This window comes from Fringilla coelebs (genome assembly GCF_963513975.1).
Source record: "Fringilla coelebs genome assembly, contig: SCAFFOLD_474, whole genome shotgun sequence".
Lineage (NCBI taxonomy): Eukaryota > Metazoa > Chordata > Aves > Passeriformes > Fringillidae > Fringilla > Fringilla coelebs.
The window spans coordinates 1-17,757 of record NW_028167397.1 but is presented as its reverse complement, the minus strand read 5'-3'; the positions used below and the strand labels follow the sequence as shown (position 1 = coordinate 17,757).

At 61.5% G+C, this 17,757-nt stretch overlaps 2 protein-coding genes across 2 annotated transcripts; one reads left to right on the top strand and one right to left on the bottom strand.

Annotated features, from left to right (window-relative positions):
* Nucleotides 1-5: 5 nt before the first annotated feature.
* NELFE (negative elongation factor complex member E) lies at nt 6-3,714 on the top strand (the record flags this gene model as incomplete). The annotated part of the gene is made up of 6 exons (XM_084227477.1): nt 6-162; nt 1,677-1,821; nt 2,088-2,142; nt 2,712-2,814; nt 3,465-3,557; nt 3,702-3,714. Coding segments are annotated over 5 exons (543 nt in total), but the record flags the coding sequence as incomplete, so codon positions are not given.
* Nucleotides 3,715-4,166: 452 nt separating this feature from the next.
* Nucleotides 4,167-17,140, bottom strand: CFB (complement factor B; the record flags this gene model as incomplete). The annotated part of the gene is made up of 12 exons (XM_084227478.1): nt 4,167-5,283; nt 5,960-6,009; nt 6,671-6,803; nt 7,597-7,700; nt 9,115-9,191; nt 9,296-9,446; nt 10,498-10,615; nt 11,331-11,428; nt 12,453-12,590; nt 13,957-14,058; nt 15,201-15,353; nt 17,101-17,140. Coding segments are annotated over 12 exons (1,311 nt in total), but the record flags the coding sequence as incomplete, so codon positions are not given.
* Between the last annotated feature and the right edge of the window lie 617 nt (nt 17,141-17,757).

Genomic DNA, 17,757 nt, shown 5'->3' with positions numbered 1-17,757 from the left:
ACCCCCCCGTGCCCCCTCCCAGCTTCGTCAGTGCCAGCGAGCGGCTGCGGGAGCCCGAGGGGGGGGCGCGGGGGGAGCCCCCCGAGCGGGGGGAGCGGCGCCTGGACTGGGACCCCGAGCCCGAGGCCGAGGAGCGGCGGGAGCGCGACGGCGCCTTCCGGAGTACGAGGGGTTAAAAATTCATTGGGGGAGGGTCCTGAAATGGGGAGGGGGTCCTGAAACCCTTCCAGAGTACGAGGGGTTAAAAATTCATTGGGGGCGTCTTAAAACTTTACTGGGGGGGGGGCCTGGAAACTTATTGGGGGGGGGGGTCTTAAAACTTTATTGGGGAGTCTTGAAACATGATTGGGGGGGGGGTCTTAAAACCTCTGGGGAGAGTGGGGTGTTTAAAACCGTATTGGGGGGGGGTGCTTAAAACTTTATTGGGGAGATTTGAAACCTTATAGGGGGGGTCTTAAAACTTCTTGGGTGGGGTGCTTAAAACTTTATTGGGGAGTCTTGAAACATGATGGGGGGGGGTCTTAAAACCTCTGGGGAGGGTGCTTAAAACCTTATGGGGGGGGTGCTTAAAACTTTATTGGGGAGATTTGAAACCTTATTGGGGGGGTCTTAAAACTTCTTGGGTGGGGTGCTTAAAACTTTATTGGGGAGTCTTGAAACATGATGGGGGGGGTCTTAAAACCTCTGGGGAGGGTGCTTAAAACCTTATTGGGGGGGGGGTCCTTAAAACTTTATTGGGGAGATTTGAAACCTTATTGGGGGGGGCCTTAAAACTTCTTGGGTGGGGTGCTTAAAACTTTATTGGGGAGTCTTGAAACATGATGGGGGGGGGTCTTAAAACGTCTGGGGAGGATGCTTAAAGCTTTATGGGGGGGGGTGCTTAAAACTTTATTGGGGAGTCTTGAAACCTTTTGGGGAGGGTGGAGGTCTTAAAACGTTTTTGGGGTGGGGTCCTAGAAACTTATTGGGGGGGGTCTTAAAACTCTTTGGGGGGGTGCTTAAAACCTTATTGGGGGGGCTTAAAACCTTATTGGGGGGTACTTAAAACTTTATTGGGGAGTCTTGAGACCTTATGGGGGGGGGGTCTTAAAACTTTATTGGGGGTATCTAGAAACATTATGGGGGGGGGGTCTTAAAACCTCTTGGGGTGGGACTTAAAACATCATGGGGGGGGCCTTGAAATGTCTTGGGGACACTTAAAACCTCTTGGGGGGGGTCTTAAAGCTCCTGGGGGGTTCTGGGGGTGCTTGGGGGGGGGTCTCGAGGGGTCCTGGGGGTGTTGTGTGGGGGGAGGGGGTGAACATTGGGGGGTCTCTGGGGCGTGTCCCCAATTCCAGGGCTCTGTCACTGGTTTCGGATGGGTATTCCCAATCCCGGGGGTCTCTCCCCAATCCTGGGGGTCTCTCCCCAATCCCAGGGGTGTCTCCCCAATTCCGGGGGTCTCTCCAATCCCGGGGGTCTCTCCCCAATCCTGGGGGTCTCTCCCCAATCCCGGGGGTCTCTCCAATCCCGGGGGTCTCTCCCCAATCCCGGGGGTCTCTCCCCAGTCCCGGGGGTCTCTCCCCAGTCCCGGGGGTCTCTCTCCAATCCAGGGGGTCTCTCTCCAATCCCGGGGGTCTCTCCCCAATCCCGGGGGTCTCTCCCCATCCCGTGCCCCCTTTGCTGCCCCCCCCCAGGGTCAGACTCGTTCCCCGAGCGCCGCCCCCCCCGCAAGGGGAACACCCTGTACGTGCACGGGGCCGAGCTGAGCCCGGAGCTGCTGCGAGGAGCCTTCAGCCCCTTCGGCGCCATCATCGACCTCTCCATGGACACGCCCCGCAAGTGGGTGGGGCATGGCAGGGCGGGGCACAAGGGTGGGGCTGGCTGGGGTGTGGTCGCTAATGGGAGGTGCCAAAGGTGGGTGGAGTCACATGTGGGAGGAGCTAAACAGGGTGGGGCAGGGTTAGGGCGGAGCTAAAGGTGGGTGGGGTCACAGGTAAGGTGGGGCTTGGTGGGTGTGGCCAAAGTGGGTGGTGCCACAGGGGCTGCAGGTGTGTGTGGGTGTGGCCTGCTGTGTCCCCACCCCCCGTGTCCCTCTGTCCCCTCAGCTGCGCCTTTGTCACCTTCGAGAAGATGGAGTCGGCCGACCAGGCCATGGCCGAGGTGGGGCTGGGGGGTTTGGGGGGCTCGGGTGGCTTGGCAGGGGTTGGGGTCGAGTTTGGGTGTGATTTGTGCTGGTTTGGGTGTGATTGGGGTGAGATTTGGGTGGGATTTGTGCTGGTTTGGGTGTGATTGGGGTGAGATTTGGGTGGGATTTGTGCTGGTTTGGGTGTGATTGGGGTGAGATTTAGGCGTGATTTGTGCTGATTTGGGTGAGATTTGGGTGTGATTTGTGCTGGTTTTGGGGTGTGAGTTGGGTGTGATTCACGCTGTTTTGGGGTGTGATTTGTGCTGTTTTTGGGTGTGATTTGTGCTGTTTTGGGGTGTGGTTTCTGCTGTTTTTGGGGTGTGATTCTGCCCTGACTCTGCTGGTTTTGGAGTGTGATTTGTGCTGGTTTTGGGGTGTGATTTCTGCTGGTTTTGGGGTGTGATTTCTGCTGTTTTTGGGGTGTGATTCTGCCCTGACTCTGCTGGTTTTGGGGTGCGATTTGTGCTGGTTTTGGGGTGTGATTTCTGCTGTTTTTGGGGTGTGATCCTGCCCTGACTCTGCTGGTTTTGGGGTGCCCCCCCAGCTGAACGGGGCCGTGGTCCAGGACGTGCAGCTCAAGGTCAGCATCGCCCGCAAGCAGCCGCTGCTGGACGCGGCCACCGGCAAATCCCTCTGGGGGTCCCTGGGTGAGCCTGGGGGGGACTGGGGGGTCCTGGGGGGGAATTGGGGGGTCCTGGGTGAGCCTGGGGGGATTGGGGGGTCCTGGGGGGGGATTGGGGGTCCCTGGGTGAGCCTGGGGGGGATTGGGGGTTCCTGGGGGGAGTATGGGGGGGATCTGGGGGTCCCTGGGGGGGACTGGGGGGTCCTGGGGGGAAACTGGGGGGAATCTGGGGGTCCCTGGGTCAGCCTGGGGGGGACTGGGGGGTCCTGGGGGAGGATCTGGGGTCCCTGGGTGAGCCTGGGGGGAACTGGGGGGAGCTGGGGGGGAACTGGGGGTCCCTGGGTGAGTCTGGTGGGTCCTGAGGGGAATCAGGGGGTCCCTGGATGAGTCTGGGGGGGATTGGGGGGTCCTGGATGAGCCTGGGGAGGGAGCTGGAGGTCCTTGGGGGGGATTGGGGGGTCCTGGGGGGAAACTGGGAGTCCCTGGATGAGCCTGGGGGGTCCTGAGGGGAATCTGGGGGTCCCTGGGGGTTCCTGGGGGGCTCTTCAGGGGGTTCCGGATGAGTCTGGGGGAACTGAAGAACCCTGGGGGGGATCCTGGGTGTGCCTGGATGCACCTGGGGGGGCGTGAGGGGGTCCTGGGGTGTCCCCCTGACCCCCCCCCGTGCCCCCCCAGCGGTGAAGAACAGCGCCAAGGGCTCGCACCGAGACAAGCGCTCGCAGGTGGTTTACAACGAGGACCTGTTCGGGGGACAGTGAGGGGACACGGCCATTGTCACCTGGGGGGGTGGGGACACCTGTGTGGTGTCACCTGGGGCAGGGGGAACAGGGAGGTGTGGATTGTCACCTGTGCTCGCAGGTGGTTTACAACGAGGACCTGTTCGGGGGACAGTGACGGAACACGGGGACACGGGGACACGGCCACCGTCACCTGGGGGTGGGGACACCTGTGTGGTGTCACCTGGGGCAGGGGGGACAGGGAGGTGTGGATTGTCACCTGCGCTCGCAGGTGGTTTACAACGAGGACCTGTTCGGGGGACAGTGAGGGGACACGGGGACACGGGGACACGGCCACCGTCACCTGGGGGTGGCACCTGGGGGGGTGGGGACATTGTTATTGTCACCTGGGGGAGACAGGGACGTGTGGATTGTCACCTGTGCTCGCAGGTGGTTTACAACGAGGACCTGTTCGGGGGACAGTGACGGGACACGGCCACTGTCACCTGGGGGTGGCACCTGGGGGGGTGGGGACACCTGTGTGGTGTCACCTGGCAGGGGAGGGGGGGATAGGGACGTGTGGATTGTCACCTGGCAGAAGAATGACACGTTTATTGTCACCTGGTGTGGAAAGGACACCTTTATTGTCACCTGGGGGGGGGCAGGAATAACCAGGTTGTGTTCAGGGGCTGCCCAGCTGTGTCCAGGTGTGCCCAGGTGCACCCAGGTGTGTCCAGGACAGTTCCAGGATGCCCCCAGGTACCCCCAGGATGCCCCAGGTGTGCCCAGGTGCCCCCAGGTGTGCCCAGGACAGTTCCAGGATGCCCCAGGTGTGCCCAGGTGCCCCCAGGATGCCCCCAGGTGTGTCCAGGGCAGTTCCAGGGTGCCCCCAGGTGTGCCCAGTATGCCCCCAGGTGTGCCCAGGTACCCCCAGGATGCCCCCAGGTGTGTCCAGGACAGTTCCAGGATGCCCCCAGGTGTGCCCAGGTGCCCCCAGGACAGTTCCAGGATGCCCCCAAGTGCCCCAAGGTACCCCCAGGATGCCCCAGGTGTGCCCAGGACAGTTCCAGGATGCCCCCAGGTGTGCCCAGGTGCACCCAGGTGTGTCCAGGACAGTTCCAGGATGCCCCCAGGTGTATCCAGGACAGTTCCAGGATGCCCCAGGTGTGCCCAGGTACCCCCAGGATGCCCCCAGATGTGTCCAGGACAGTTCCAGGGTGCCCCCAGGTGCACCCAGGTGCCCTCAGGTGTGCCCAGGTGCCCCCAGGTATGCCCAGGTGTGTCCAGGACAGTTCCAGGGTGCCCCCAGGTGTGCCCAGGTGTGTCCAGGACAGTTCCAGGATGCCCCCAGGTGTGCCCAGGTGCCCCCAGGTATGCCCAGGTGTGTCCAGGACAGTTCCAGGATGCCCCCAGGTGCCCCCAGGTGCGCCCAGGTGCCCCCAGGTGTGCCCAGGTGCCCTCAGGACAGGAAGCCCAGGTGCCCCCAGGTGCCCCCAGGTGTGCCCAGGTGCCCTCAGGACAGGAAGCCCAGGTGCCCCCAGGTGCCCCCAGGTGTGCCCAGGTGCCCTCAGGACAGGAAGCCCAGGTGCCCCCAGGTGTGCCCAGGTGCGCCCAGGTGTGCCCAGGTGCCCTCAGGACAGGAAGCCCAGGTCCTCGTCGCGCAGCCGCTCCCTCAGCCAGGGCAGCACCTCGAAGACGCTGACGTGGAAATCGCGGGCGAAGGAGGGGGCGCGGGGCTGGTGACAGGCGGGGAACACGCCCCAGCTGACCACGCCCACCTGCGGACAGGGAAACGCCCACCCGGGGTCACCCAGGGGTCACCTGGGGTCAGGGACCACGCCCCAGCTGACCACGCCCACCTGGGGACAGGGAAACGCCCACCCGGGGTCACCTGGGGTCAGGGACCACACCCCGCCTGACCACGCCCACCTGCGGACAGGGAAACGCCCACCCAGGGTCACCTGGGGTCACCTGGGGTCAGGGACCACGCCCCAGCTGACCACGCCCACCTGGGGACAGGGAAACGCCCACCCAGGGTCACCTGGGGTCACCTGGGGTCAGGGACCACGCCCCAGCTGACCACGCCCACCTGGGGACAGGGAAACGCCCACCCGGGGTCACCCGGGGTCACCTGGGGTCAGGGACCACGCCCCAGCTGACCACGCCCACCCAGGGTCACCCAGGGGTCACCTGGGGTCAGGGACCACGCCCCAGCTGACCACGCCCACCTGGGGTCACCCAGGGGTCAGCCCCACTCCTGGGAGCACCAGTTTGTCCCAGTTCCCATCCCAGTCCCTCCCAGTGTCCCCAGTTCCCCTCCCAGTGTCCCCAGTCCCTCCCAGTATCCCCAGTCCCCATCCCAGTATCCCCAGTCCCCATCCCAGTATCCCCAGTTCCTTCCAGTGTCCCCAGTTCCTCCCATTATCCCCAGTCCCTCCCAGTGTCCCCTCTGACCTGGAAGTGTCGCTGCCCCCAGGTGACAACGACGGGGCCACCGGAGTCACCTGTGGGGGGAAACTGGGATGGACTGGGAGGGACTGGGATGGACTGGGAGGGACTGGGGGGAAGGGCCAAGGCCCTGGGACCCCTTTTGGGGTCGCTGTGGGGCTGTCTGGGGGCGCAGTGCCTCTCTACTGGTTTGTACTGGTTTGTACGGGTTTCCTACTGGTTCCTACTGGTCTGTATTGGTGCGTACCGGGGAGGCGTTGGTGTCCGCCTGGGACTGGGGGGACTGGGGGGGACTGGTTTATACTGGTTTGTACTGGTTTATACCAGTTTGTACTGGTTTATACTGGTTCCTACTGGTCCGTACTGGTCTGTACCGGTGCATACCAGGGCAGGTGTTGGGGTCCACCTGGGACTGGGAGGGACTGGGCGGACTGGTTTATACTGGTTTGTACTGGTTTGTACTGATTTATACCAGTTTATACTGGTTTATACTGGTTCCTACTGGTTCCTATTGGTCCATACTGGTCTGTACTGGTCCGTACTGGTGCGTACCTGGGCAGGCGTTGGGGTCCACCTGGGGGGGGGACTGGGGGGGACTGGTTTATACTGGTGTGTATTGGTTTATACTGGTTCCTACTGATTCCTATTGGTTCCTACTGGTCTGTACTGGTTCCTACTGGTCCATACTGGTCCGTACTGGTCCGTACTGGTGCGTACCGGGGCAGGCGTTGGGGTCCACCTGGGGCTCGTGGCCCCCCGAGCACAGGAACCGGGGGGTGACGACGTCATCCAGGGAGGTGACGTTGGCGTAGGGCGGGGCACGGAGGGCGTCGGCCTCGCACGGACCCCGCTGGGGACAGAGAGGGGACATTGGGGACACACTGGGGACATTGGGGACACACAGGGGACATTGGGGACACAGGGGACACTGGGGACATTGGGGACATTGGGGGGACACTGGGGACAGGGGGGGCACGGAGGGCGTCGGCCTCGCACGGACCCCGCTGGGGACACAGGGGACAGTGAGGGGACACTGGGGACACTGGGGACACACAGGGGACATTGGGGACACAGGGGACACTGGGGACATTGGGGACATTGGGGGGACACTGGGGACAGGGGGGGCACGGAGGGCGTCGGCCTCGCACGGACCCCGCTGGGGACACAGGTGACATTGGGGACAGTGAGGGGACATTGGGGACAGTGAGGGGACATTGGGGACACTGGGGACACACAGGGGACATTGGGGACACAGGTGACGTTGGCGTAGGGCGGGGCACGGAGGGCGTCGGCCTCGCACGGACCCCGCTGGGGACACAGGGGACAGTGAGGGGACATTGGGGACAGTGAGGGGACACAGGGGACAGTGAGGGGACACTGGGGACATTGGGGACACACAGGGGACACTGGGGACATTGGGGATGGGGGGACAGTAAGGGGACATTGGGGGCACGGGAGGACAGTGAGGGGACATTGGGGGCATTGGGGACAGAGGGGACACACAGGGGACATTGGGGGACACGGCTGGACAGGGGGGTGACAGACGGACACGAGAGGTGACAGAGGGACACAGGGGGTGACAGATGGACACGGAGGTGACAGAGGGACCCGGGGGTGTCCCCGGGCAGTGTCACCGTCCCCACCTGGTCCCCCAGCTTGAGCAGAACCTTCTGGCGCTGCAGCCCCGCGGAGCCGCGCGGGGTCAGGAAAAACGCCTCGACGTTCTTGGGGGGCAGCAGCAGCCGGCCTGGGGGGCACACAGGGGTCACACAGGGGTCACACAGGGGTCACGGGGTCACACAGGGGTCACACAGGGGTCACGGGGTCACACAGGGTCAGGAAAAACGCCTCGACGTTCTTGGGGGGCAGCAGCAGCCGGCCTGGGGGGCACACAGGGGTCACACAGGGGTCACACAGGGGTCACGGGGTCACACAGGGGTCACACAGGGGTCACGGGGTCACACAGGGTCAGGAAAAACGCCTCGACGTTCTTGGGGGGCAGCAGCAGCCGGCCTGGGGGGCACACAGGGGTCACAGGGTCATGGAGGGGTCACAGGGTCAGGAGGGGTCATGGAGGGGTCACACAGGGGTCACAGGGTCAGGCGGGGTCAGGAAAAACGCCTCAACGTTCTTGGGGGGCAGCAGCAGCCGGCCTGGGGGCACACAGGGGTCATAGAGGGGTCACGGGGTCACACAGGGGGTCATGGGGTCACACAGGGGTCACGGGGTCACACAGGGGTCAGGGGGTCACACAGGGGTCACGGGGTCACACAGGGGTCAGGGAGGGGTCATGGGGGTCACACAGGGGTCAGGAAAAACGCCTCGACGTTCTTGGGGGGCAGCAGCAGCCGGCCTGGGGGGCACACAGGGGTCATAGAGGGGTCACACAGGGGTCACACAGGGGTCACGGGGTCACTGAGGGGTCACGGGGGTCAGGGAGGGGTCATGGGGTCACACAGGGTCAGGGGTCAGGAAAAACGCCTCGACGTTCTTGGGGGGCAGCAGCAGCCGGCCTGGGGGGCACACAGGGGTCACAGGGTCACACAGGGGTCACAGAGGGGTCATGGGGTCACACGGGGGTCATGGGGTCACACAGGGGTCAGGGAGGGGTCATGGGGGTCACACAGGGTCAGGAAAAACGCCTCGACGTTCTTGGGGGGCAGCAGCAGCCGGCCTGGGGGGCACAGGGGTCATAGAGGGGTCACGGGGTCACACAGGGTGGGGGTCTCAGGGGGGTCCCAGGATGGGGGTCCCGGGGGATTCTCAGGGTCGGGGTCCCAGGGGGGGTCTCAGGGTGGGGGTCCCAGGGTGCTCCCAGGGTGGGGGTCCTGGGGTGGGCGGGGGTCCCAGGGGGGTCTCAGGGTGGGGGTCCCGGGAGTGGCCTCAGAGTGGGGGTCCTGAGGTGGGTGGGGATCTCAGGGTGGGGGTCCCGGAGGATTCTCAGGGTGGGGGTCCCAGGGTGCTCCCAGGCTGGGGGTCCCGGGGTGGGCGGGGGTCTCAGGATGGGGGTCCCAGGGTGGGCGGGGGTCTCAGGGTGGGGGTCCCGGGGTGGGTGGGGGTCTCAGGGTTGGGGTCCCGGGGTGGGTGTGGGTCTCAGGATGGGGGTCCCGGGGTGGGCGGGGGTCTCAGGCTGGGGGTCCCGGGGTGGGCGGGGGTCTCACGGTGGTCCTGGCAGGAGCTCCTCTCCGGCAGCCGCAGCGCCCGCGCCGCGCCCTCGGTGCAGGGGATGCAGATGGGGCTGGGGAGGGGGGGCACAGAGGAGGATTGGGGGGGGTCAGCACCCCCAAAACCCCCCCGAGGGACCCCCCAAAACCCCCCCAGACCCCCCCAGACCCCCCTCACCGGTGGGTGGTGGAGGGGGGCACGGCCTTGTCCAGCTGCACCAGGGCCACGTCGAAGTCGTAGAACTCGGGGACGCCGCGGTCCCGGCGCGAGCCGGGGCTGAACTCGGGGTGCAGGAACAGCCCCCGCACCCCCCGGTGCTCCCGCGAGCCTGGGGGGTCCCCAAAAATCCGTGAGACCCCCCAGGATCCCCAAAACCTCCTGAGACCCCCCAGGAACCCCCAAATCCCAGCAGGATCCCCCAAATCCCCCCAGGGCTGAACTCGGGGTGCAGGAACAGCCCCCGCACCCCCCGGTGCTCCCGCGAGCCTGGGGGATCCCCAAAAAATCCGTGAGACCCCCCCAGGATCCCCAAAACCTCCTGAGACCCCCCAGGAACCCCCAAATCCCTCCAAACCCACTCGGGGTGCAGGAACAGCCCCCGCACCCCCCGGTGCTCCCGCGAGCCTGGGGGGTCCCCAAAAAATCCCTGAGACCCCCCCAGGATCCCCTAAACCCCCCAGGAACCCCCAAATCCCAGCAGGATCCCCCAAATCCCCCCCGGCTGAACTCGGGGTGCAGGAACAGCCCCTGGTGCTCCCGGGAAGCTGGGTGTCCCCAGGTGTCCCCCCACGTGCCCCAGGTGTGTCCCCAGGTGTCCCAGGTGTCCCCAGCCCACTCAGGGCTGTCCCCAGGTGTCCCCAGGTGTCCCCAGGTATCCCAGGTGTGTCCCCAGGTGTCCCCAGGTGTGTCCCCAGGTATCCCCAGGTGTCCCCAGCCCATTCAGGGCTGTCCCCAGGTGTGTCCCCAGGTATCCCAGGTGTGTCCCCAGGTGTCCCCAGCCCACTCAGGGCTGTCCCCAGGTGTCCCCAGGTGTCCCCCCAGGTGTCCTGACCGATGTCCACGCCCAGCCAGGTGGGCTCATCCTCGGAGGTGAAGCAGTGGGCAGTGCCCCAGGTGTCCCCAGGTGTCCCCCCCAGGTGCCCCAGGTGTCCCGAGTGTCCCCCCCAGGTGTCCCCAGGTGTCCCCAGGTGTCCCCAGGTGTGTCCCCACCGATGTCCACGCCCAGCCAGGTGGGCTCATCCTCGGAGGTGAAGCAGTGGGCAGTGCCCCAGGTGTGTCCCCAGGTGTCCCCCCCAGGTATCCCAGCTGTCCCCAGCTGTCCCCAGCTGTCCCCAGGTGTGTCCCCAGGTGTCCCCAGGTGTCCCCAGGTGTGTCCCCACCGATGTCCACGCCCAGCCAGGTGGGCTCATCCTCGGAGGTGAAGCAGTGCGCCGCCGTCAGCACGAAGTACGGGGACACCAGCGAGCCCTGGCAGCGCTCCTGGCCCCGCCCGGGCCGCTGCGACGGACGGACGGACAGACGGACAGACAGACGGACAGACAGGGGGACAGACAGGGGGACAGACAGACAGACAGGGGGACAGACGGACAGACAGGGGGACAGACGGACAGGGGGACACGGCCACAGGTGAGCCCAGGTGTCCCCAGGTGTCCCCAGGTGTGTCCCAGGTGTCCCCAGGTGTGTCCCAGGTGTCCCCAGGTGTGTCCAGGTGTGTCCAGGTGTCCCAGGTGTGTCCCCAGGTGTGTCCAGGTGTGTCCAGGTGTCCCAGGTGTGTCCCCAGGTGTGTCCAGGTGTGTCCCCAGCCCCCCCAGGTGTGTCCCCAGGTGTCCCGGGTGTGTCCCAGGTGTCCCCAGGTGTCCCTGTGCCCCCCCAGGTGTGTCCCAGGTGTCCACCGGTGTCCCCAGGTGTGTCCCAGGTGTGTCCCAGGTGTGTCCCTAGTGTGTTCCAGGTGTGTCCCAGGTGTGTCCCTAGTGTGTTCCAGGTGTGTCCCAGGTGTGTCCCTAGTGTGTTCCAGGTGTGTCCCAGGTGTGTTCCAGGTATCTCAGGTGTGTCCCAGGTGTGTCCCTGTGCCCCTCAGGTGTGTCCCCAGGTGTCCCCTCACCGTCACCGTCACCGTCACCTCCCAGGGGTTTTTCTCTCGGTCCCCAGGTGTCCCCACCTGTCCCCAGGTGTGTCCCAGGTGTCCCCAGGTGTGTCCCAGGTGTGCCCTCACCGTCACTGTCACCGTCACCTCCCAGGGGTTCCTCTCTCGGTCCCCGGCCCGGCCGAACTCGAGGCTGACCCCGCACAGCCCCAGCGTGGAGCTCTCGTCTGCGGATTCGGGGCTTTTTGGGCCTTTTTGGGCCTTTTGGGGCTTTTTGGGGCCTTTGGGGCTTTTTGGGGGATTTTGGGGCTTTTTGGGGCTTTTTGGGCCTTTTTGGGGCTTTTTGGGGGCTTTTTGGGGGATTTTGGGGCTTTTTGGGGGATTTTGGGGGATTTGGGGACTTTTGGAGATTCTGGGGCTTTTTGGGGGATTTGGGGATTTGGGGGATTTTTGGAGATTTTGGGGCTTTTTGGGGGAGGCTTTTAGGGCATTTTTGGGTGGATTTGGGGAGGTTTTGAGGTGGATTTGGGGAATTTTTTTGGGGTTGTTTTTGGGGTTGTTTTTGGGGTGGTTTTGGGAAGTTTCTGGGGCGTTTTTTTGGGGTTTTTTGGGGTGGCTTTTTGGAGTTTCTGGGGTGGTTTTTTTGGGGCGGTTTTGGGAAGCTTCTGGGGTGTTTTTTTGGGGTTTTTTTGGGGCAGTTTTGGGAAGTTTCTGGGGTGTTTTTTTGGGGTTTTTGGGGTGGTTTTTACAGAGGCTTTTTGGAGTTTTTTGGGGTGTTTTTTTGGAGTTTCTGGGGTGTTTTTTTGGGGTTTTGGGGCGGTTTTGGAAGTTCCTGGGGTGTTTTTTTGGGGTTTTTGGGGCGGTTTTGGGAAGTTTCTGGGGTGGTTTTTTGGGGTTTTTTTGGGGCAGTTTTGGGTGGTTTCTGGGGTGGTTTTTTAGGTTTTTTGGGGCGGTTTTGGGAAGTTTCTGGGGTGGTTTTTTGGGGGGGTTTTTATAGAGGTTTTTTGAGGGGTTTTTTGAGTTTCCGGGGTGTTTTTTTGGGGTTTTTTGGGGGTTTTGGGGGCTTTTCTGGGGTGGTTTTTTTGGGGTTTTTGGGGAGGTTTTTTGGAGTTTCTGGGGTGTTTTTTTTAGTTTCTGGGGTGTTTTTTTGGGGTTTTTGGGGGGGTTTTTACAGAGGTTTTTTGGGGCGGTTTTGGGAAGTTTCTGGGGTGTTTTTTGGGTTTTTTTGGGGTTTTTGGGGCTGCCAGGTACCGATCATGCGGTGGAACACCTCCTGCAGGTCCTCGGTGTCCCTCAGGCGGAAGCTGTGATCCTCCCCCGCCTTTTTCGAGGCCAACCTGTCCAGGAGCTCCTTGTCGGAGTCCTGGCCCAGGGCGAAGGTGTAAACGTCTGGGGAGGGGGACAGGGGGTCAGGGCAGCCCCAAAAACACCCCAAAAACACCCAAAACCGGCCTGGAACGCCCCAAATACCCCCAAAACCAGTCTGAAACACCCCAAAATACCCCAGAACTGGCCTGAAACACCCCAAAATCCCCCCAGGACCCCCCAAATCCCCCCTATGACCCCTCAAATCTGCCCAGGACCCCCCAGATCCCCCTAGGATCCCCCCAAATCCCCCCCAGGACCCCCCAAACCCCACCCAGGACCCCCCAAATCCCCCAAAGATCCCCCAAAATCCCCCACAGGACCCCCCAGTTCCCACCCAGGACCCCCCAAATCCCCCTGGGACCCCCCAAATCCCCCCTATGACCCCTCAAATCTGCCCAGGACCCCCCAAATGCCCCCCAAAATGCCCCCAGCCCCCACCCAGGACCCCCCAAATGCCCCCTGGGACCCCCCAAATCCACCCAGGATCCCCCAAATCCCCCCAGGACCCCCCAATTCCCACCCAGGACCCCCAAATCCTCCCCAGGACCCCCCAAATCCCCCCAGCACCCCCCAAATCCCCCCCAGGACCCCTCAAATCCCACCTAGGACCCCCCAAATCCCTCAAAAATGCCCCCCAAATCCCCCTGGGAGCCACAAATCCCCCCCAGGACCCCCCAAATCCCCCCCAGGACCCCCCAAATGCCCCCCAATTCCCCCCTGGGAGCCCCAAATCCCCCCAGGACCCCCCAAATCCTCCCAAATCCCCCCCAAATCCCCCCCTGGGAGCCCCCAAATCCCCCCAAGATCCCCCCAAATCCACCCAGGACACCCCAAATCCCCCCCAGGGCCCCCAAAATCCCCCCAGGACCCCCGAAATCCCCCAGGATCTCCAAATCCCCCTGGGACCTCCCAAATCCCCCCTAGGACTCCCCCAAATCCCCCCCAGGATCCCCAAATCTCCCCCAGGACCCCCCAAATCCCCCAAGATCCCCCCAAATCCCTCAAAAATGTCCCCAAACCCCACCCAGGACCCCCCAAATCCCCCCTAGGACCCCCCAAATCCCCCCTGGGAGCCCCAAATCCCCCCCAAATCCCCCCCAATTCCCCCATGGGACCCCCCAAATCCCCCCAAGATCCCTCAAATCCCACCCAGGACCCCCCAAATCCTCCCAAATCCCCCCCAAATCCCCCCAGGACCCCCCAAATCCCCCTGGGACCCCCCAATTCCCCCCCAGGACCCCCCAAATCCCCCCCAATTCCCCCCTGGGAGCTCCAAATCCCCCCCAGGACCCCCCAAAATGCCCCCAAAATGCCCCCAAATCCCCCCAAATCCCCCCAGGACCCCCCAACTCCCACCCAGGACCCCCAAAATGCCCCCAGCCCCCACCCAGGAACTCCTCGCGGGGGTCCCGGGGGTCTCTCCCGATGCTCAGCAGCTCCCGGATCTGGTGCATGACGGGCACGGGGGATCCCCCCATGTTGGCACGGCCTGGGGGGGCACGGGGGGGTCCCAGGTGAGAATTTGGGGGGGATTTGGGGGGTCCCAGAGAGACTTGGGGGGGTCCCAGGTGAGAATTTGGGGGGGATTTAAGGGGGTCCCAGAGGGATTTGGGGGTTCCCAGGGTGGGTTCAGAGGGATTTTGGGGTTCCTGGGGTTTTTGGGGGGATCCTGGGGGGGATTCAGGGGGATTTTTTGGGGTTCCTGAGGGGTTTGGATGCTCCTGGGGATTTTGGGGTTCCAGGGGGTAGTTCAGGGGGATTTTTGGGGTTCCTGGGGGATTTGGGGAGCCTAGAGAGGTTCAGGGAGGTTTTTGGGGTTCCGGGGGGATTTTGGGGTTTCTGGGGGTTTTGGGGGGGATCCTGGGGGGTTCAGGGGGATTTTGGGGTTCCAGGGGGGGATTTTGGGGTTCCAGAGGAGGTTCAGAGAGATTTTGGGGTTCCTGGGGGTTTTTGGGGGGATCCTGGAGTGGGTTCAGGGGGATTTTGGGGTTCCTGAGGGGTTTGGAGGCTCCTGGGGATTTTGGGGCTCCCGTGGGGTGTTCAGGGGGAATTTTGGGGTTCCTGGGGGTTTTGGGGGGATCCTGGGGAGGGTTCAGGGGGAATTTTGGGGTTCCAGGGGATTTTGGGGTTTCTGGGGGTTTTGGGGGGATCCTGGGGGGGATGGGTTCAGGGGGGATTTTGGGGGGATCCTGGGAGGGTGTTCAGAGGGGATTTTTGGGGTTCCTGGGGATTTTGGTGTTCCGGGGGGGGGTTCAGGGGAATTTTGGGGTTCCAGGGGGGGATTTTGGTGTTTCAGGGGGGGTTCAGGGGATTTTGGGGTTCCTGGTGGATCTGGGGCTCCCGGGGGTGTTCAGGGGGAATTTTGGGGTTCGGGGGGGGATTTTGGGGCGCCCACCGTCGCTCATGAGCACGATGACGTGCCGGGTGCTGTTGGTGACCGGGGGGTTCAGGGGAGATTTTGGGGTTCCTGGGGGATTTTGGGGATCCTGGAGGTTTTGGGGTTCCGGGAGGGGTTCAGGGGGGATTTTGGGGTTCCTGGGGGATTTTGGGGGGATCCTGGGGGGTGATGGGTTCAGGGGGGATTTTGGGGTGATCCTGGGGGGGGGTTCAGGGGGATTTTGGGGCGCCCACCGTCGCTCATGAGCACGATGACGTGCCGGGTGCTGTTGGTGACCGGGGGGGGGCGCAGCCCCCGCTGCAGCTCCGCCCGCTCCTGCTGCACCAGCAGCGCGTACACGGCCCGCAGCGCCCCCGCCAGGTTGGTGCCCGGGGCCTGGGAGTGCTCTGGGGATCCAGGGGGGTCAGGGGGACCCCCAAAAACCCAAAAAACCCCAAAAACCCGGCAGAAATCGCACGGAATTCATAGAAACCCCAAAACCCCAAAAATCCCATTAAAAACCCCAAAAATACCAAAAAACCCGGCAGAGATTGAATGGAATTCAGAGAGACCCCAAAAAACCCAAAAATCCCGTTAAAAACCCCAAAAACTCCAAAAAACCCCAAAAAACCCGGCAGAAATCGCACGGAATTCATAGAAATCCAAAAACCCCAAAAATCCCATTAAAAACCCCAAAAATACCAAAAAACCCGGCAGAGATTGAATGGAATTCATAGAAACCCCAAAAACCCCAAAAATCCCATTAAAAACCCCAAAAAAACCCCAAAATCCCAAAAAACCCCGAACCCCCCCCCGCCAGGTTGGTGCCCGGGGCCTGGGAGTGCTCTGGGGGGGCCGGGAGGGTCAGGGGGACCCCAAAAAACCCAAAAAAAACCCAAAAAACCCGGCAGAAATCGCATGGAATTCATAGAAATCACATAACCCCCAAAATCCCATTAAAAACCCCAAAAATCCCATAAAAAAACCCAAAAATCCCAAAACCCGGCAGAGATTGCATGGAATTCACAGAGACCCCAAATACCCCAAAAACCCCGGCAGAGATTGAATGGAATTCATAGAGACCCCAAAAAACCCAAAAATCCCATTAAAAAACCCCAAAAATCCCAAAACCCCCACAGCGCCCCCGCCAGGTTGGTGCCCGGGGCCTGGGAGTGCTCTGGGGGGGCCGAAGGGGTCAGGGGGACCCCAAAAATCCCAAAAAAACCCAAAAATCCCAAAAACCCCGGTAGAAATCGCACGGAATTCATAGAAACCCCAAAAACCCCAAAAATCCAAAAAAAAAAACCCCAAAACTGGCAGAGATTGCACAAAAACCCCAAAAACCCCAAAAAACCTGGCAGAGATTGTACAGAAACCCCAAACACCCCAAAAAACCACAACAATCCCAAAAAACCCGGCAGAGATTGAATGGAATTCATAGAAATCCCAAAAACCCCAAAATCCCATTAAAAACCCCAAAAATCCCATTAAAAAACCCAAAAATCCCATTAAAAACCCAAAAAATCCCAAAAAACCCGGCAGAGATTGAATGGAATTCACAGAGACCCCAAAAAACCCAAAAATCCCATAAAAAACCCCAAAAATCCCATAAAAAACCCCCAAAATCCCAAAAAACCCGGCAGGGATTGCACGGAATTCATAGAAACCCCAAATACCCCAAAAACCCCAAAAACCCCAGCAGAGATTGAATGGAATTCATAGAGACCCCAAAAAACCCAAAAATCCCATAAAAAACCCCAAAAATCCCAAAACCCGGCAGAGATTGTACAGAAACCACAAACACCCCAAAAAAACCCAACAATCCCAAAAAACCCAGCAGAGATTGAATGGAATTCTTAGAGATCCCAAAAAACCCAAAAATCCCATTAAAAACCCCAAAAATCCCATTAAAAACCCCCAAAAATCCCAAAAAACCCAGCAGAGATTGAATGGAATTCGTAGAGATCCCAAAAAACCCAAAAATCCCATAAAAAACCCAAAAAATCTCAAAAAACCCAGCAGAGATTGCATGGAATTCACAGAACCCCCAAATACCCCAAAAATCCCAAATCCCTCAAATCCCAAACCCCAAATCCCAAATCCTCCAAACCCCAAACCCCAAATCCCAAACCCCAAACCCCAAACCCCCCGGACCTTCCAGGCTGAGCCCCCGCAGCCGCTCCCGCACCCGTTCCTGACACCCCAAACCCCCAAACCCCCCAAACCCCAAACCCAAATCCCCCAATCCCAAATACCCCAAACCCCACACCCCAAACCCCAAACCCTAAATCCCAAATCCTCCAAACCCCAAACCCCAAACCCCAAACCCCAAATCCCCCAAACCCCAAACCCCAAACCCCAAACCCCAAAACCCCAAACCCCAAACCCCAAATCCCCCAAATCCCCCAAACCCCAAATCCCAAACCCCAAAACCCCAAACCCCAAACCCAAATCCCCCAAATCCCCCCGGACCTTCCAGGCTGAGCCCCCGCAGCTGCTCCCGCACCCATTCCTGACACCCCAAACCCCAAACCCTAAATCCCAAATCCCCCAAACCCCAAACCCCAAACCCCAAACCAAAACCCCAAATCCCAAACTCCAAACCCTAAATCCCAAATCCCCCAAACCCCAAACCCCCCAAACCCCAAACCCCAAACCCCAAACCCCAAATCCCCCAAACCCAAATTCCCCAAATCCCCCCGGACCTTCCAGGCTGAGCCCCCGCAGCCGCTCCCGCACCCATTCCTGACACCCCAAACCCCAAACCCTAAATCCCAAATCCCCCAAACCCCAAACCCCAAATCCCCCAAA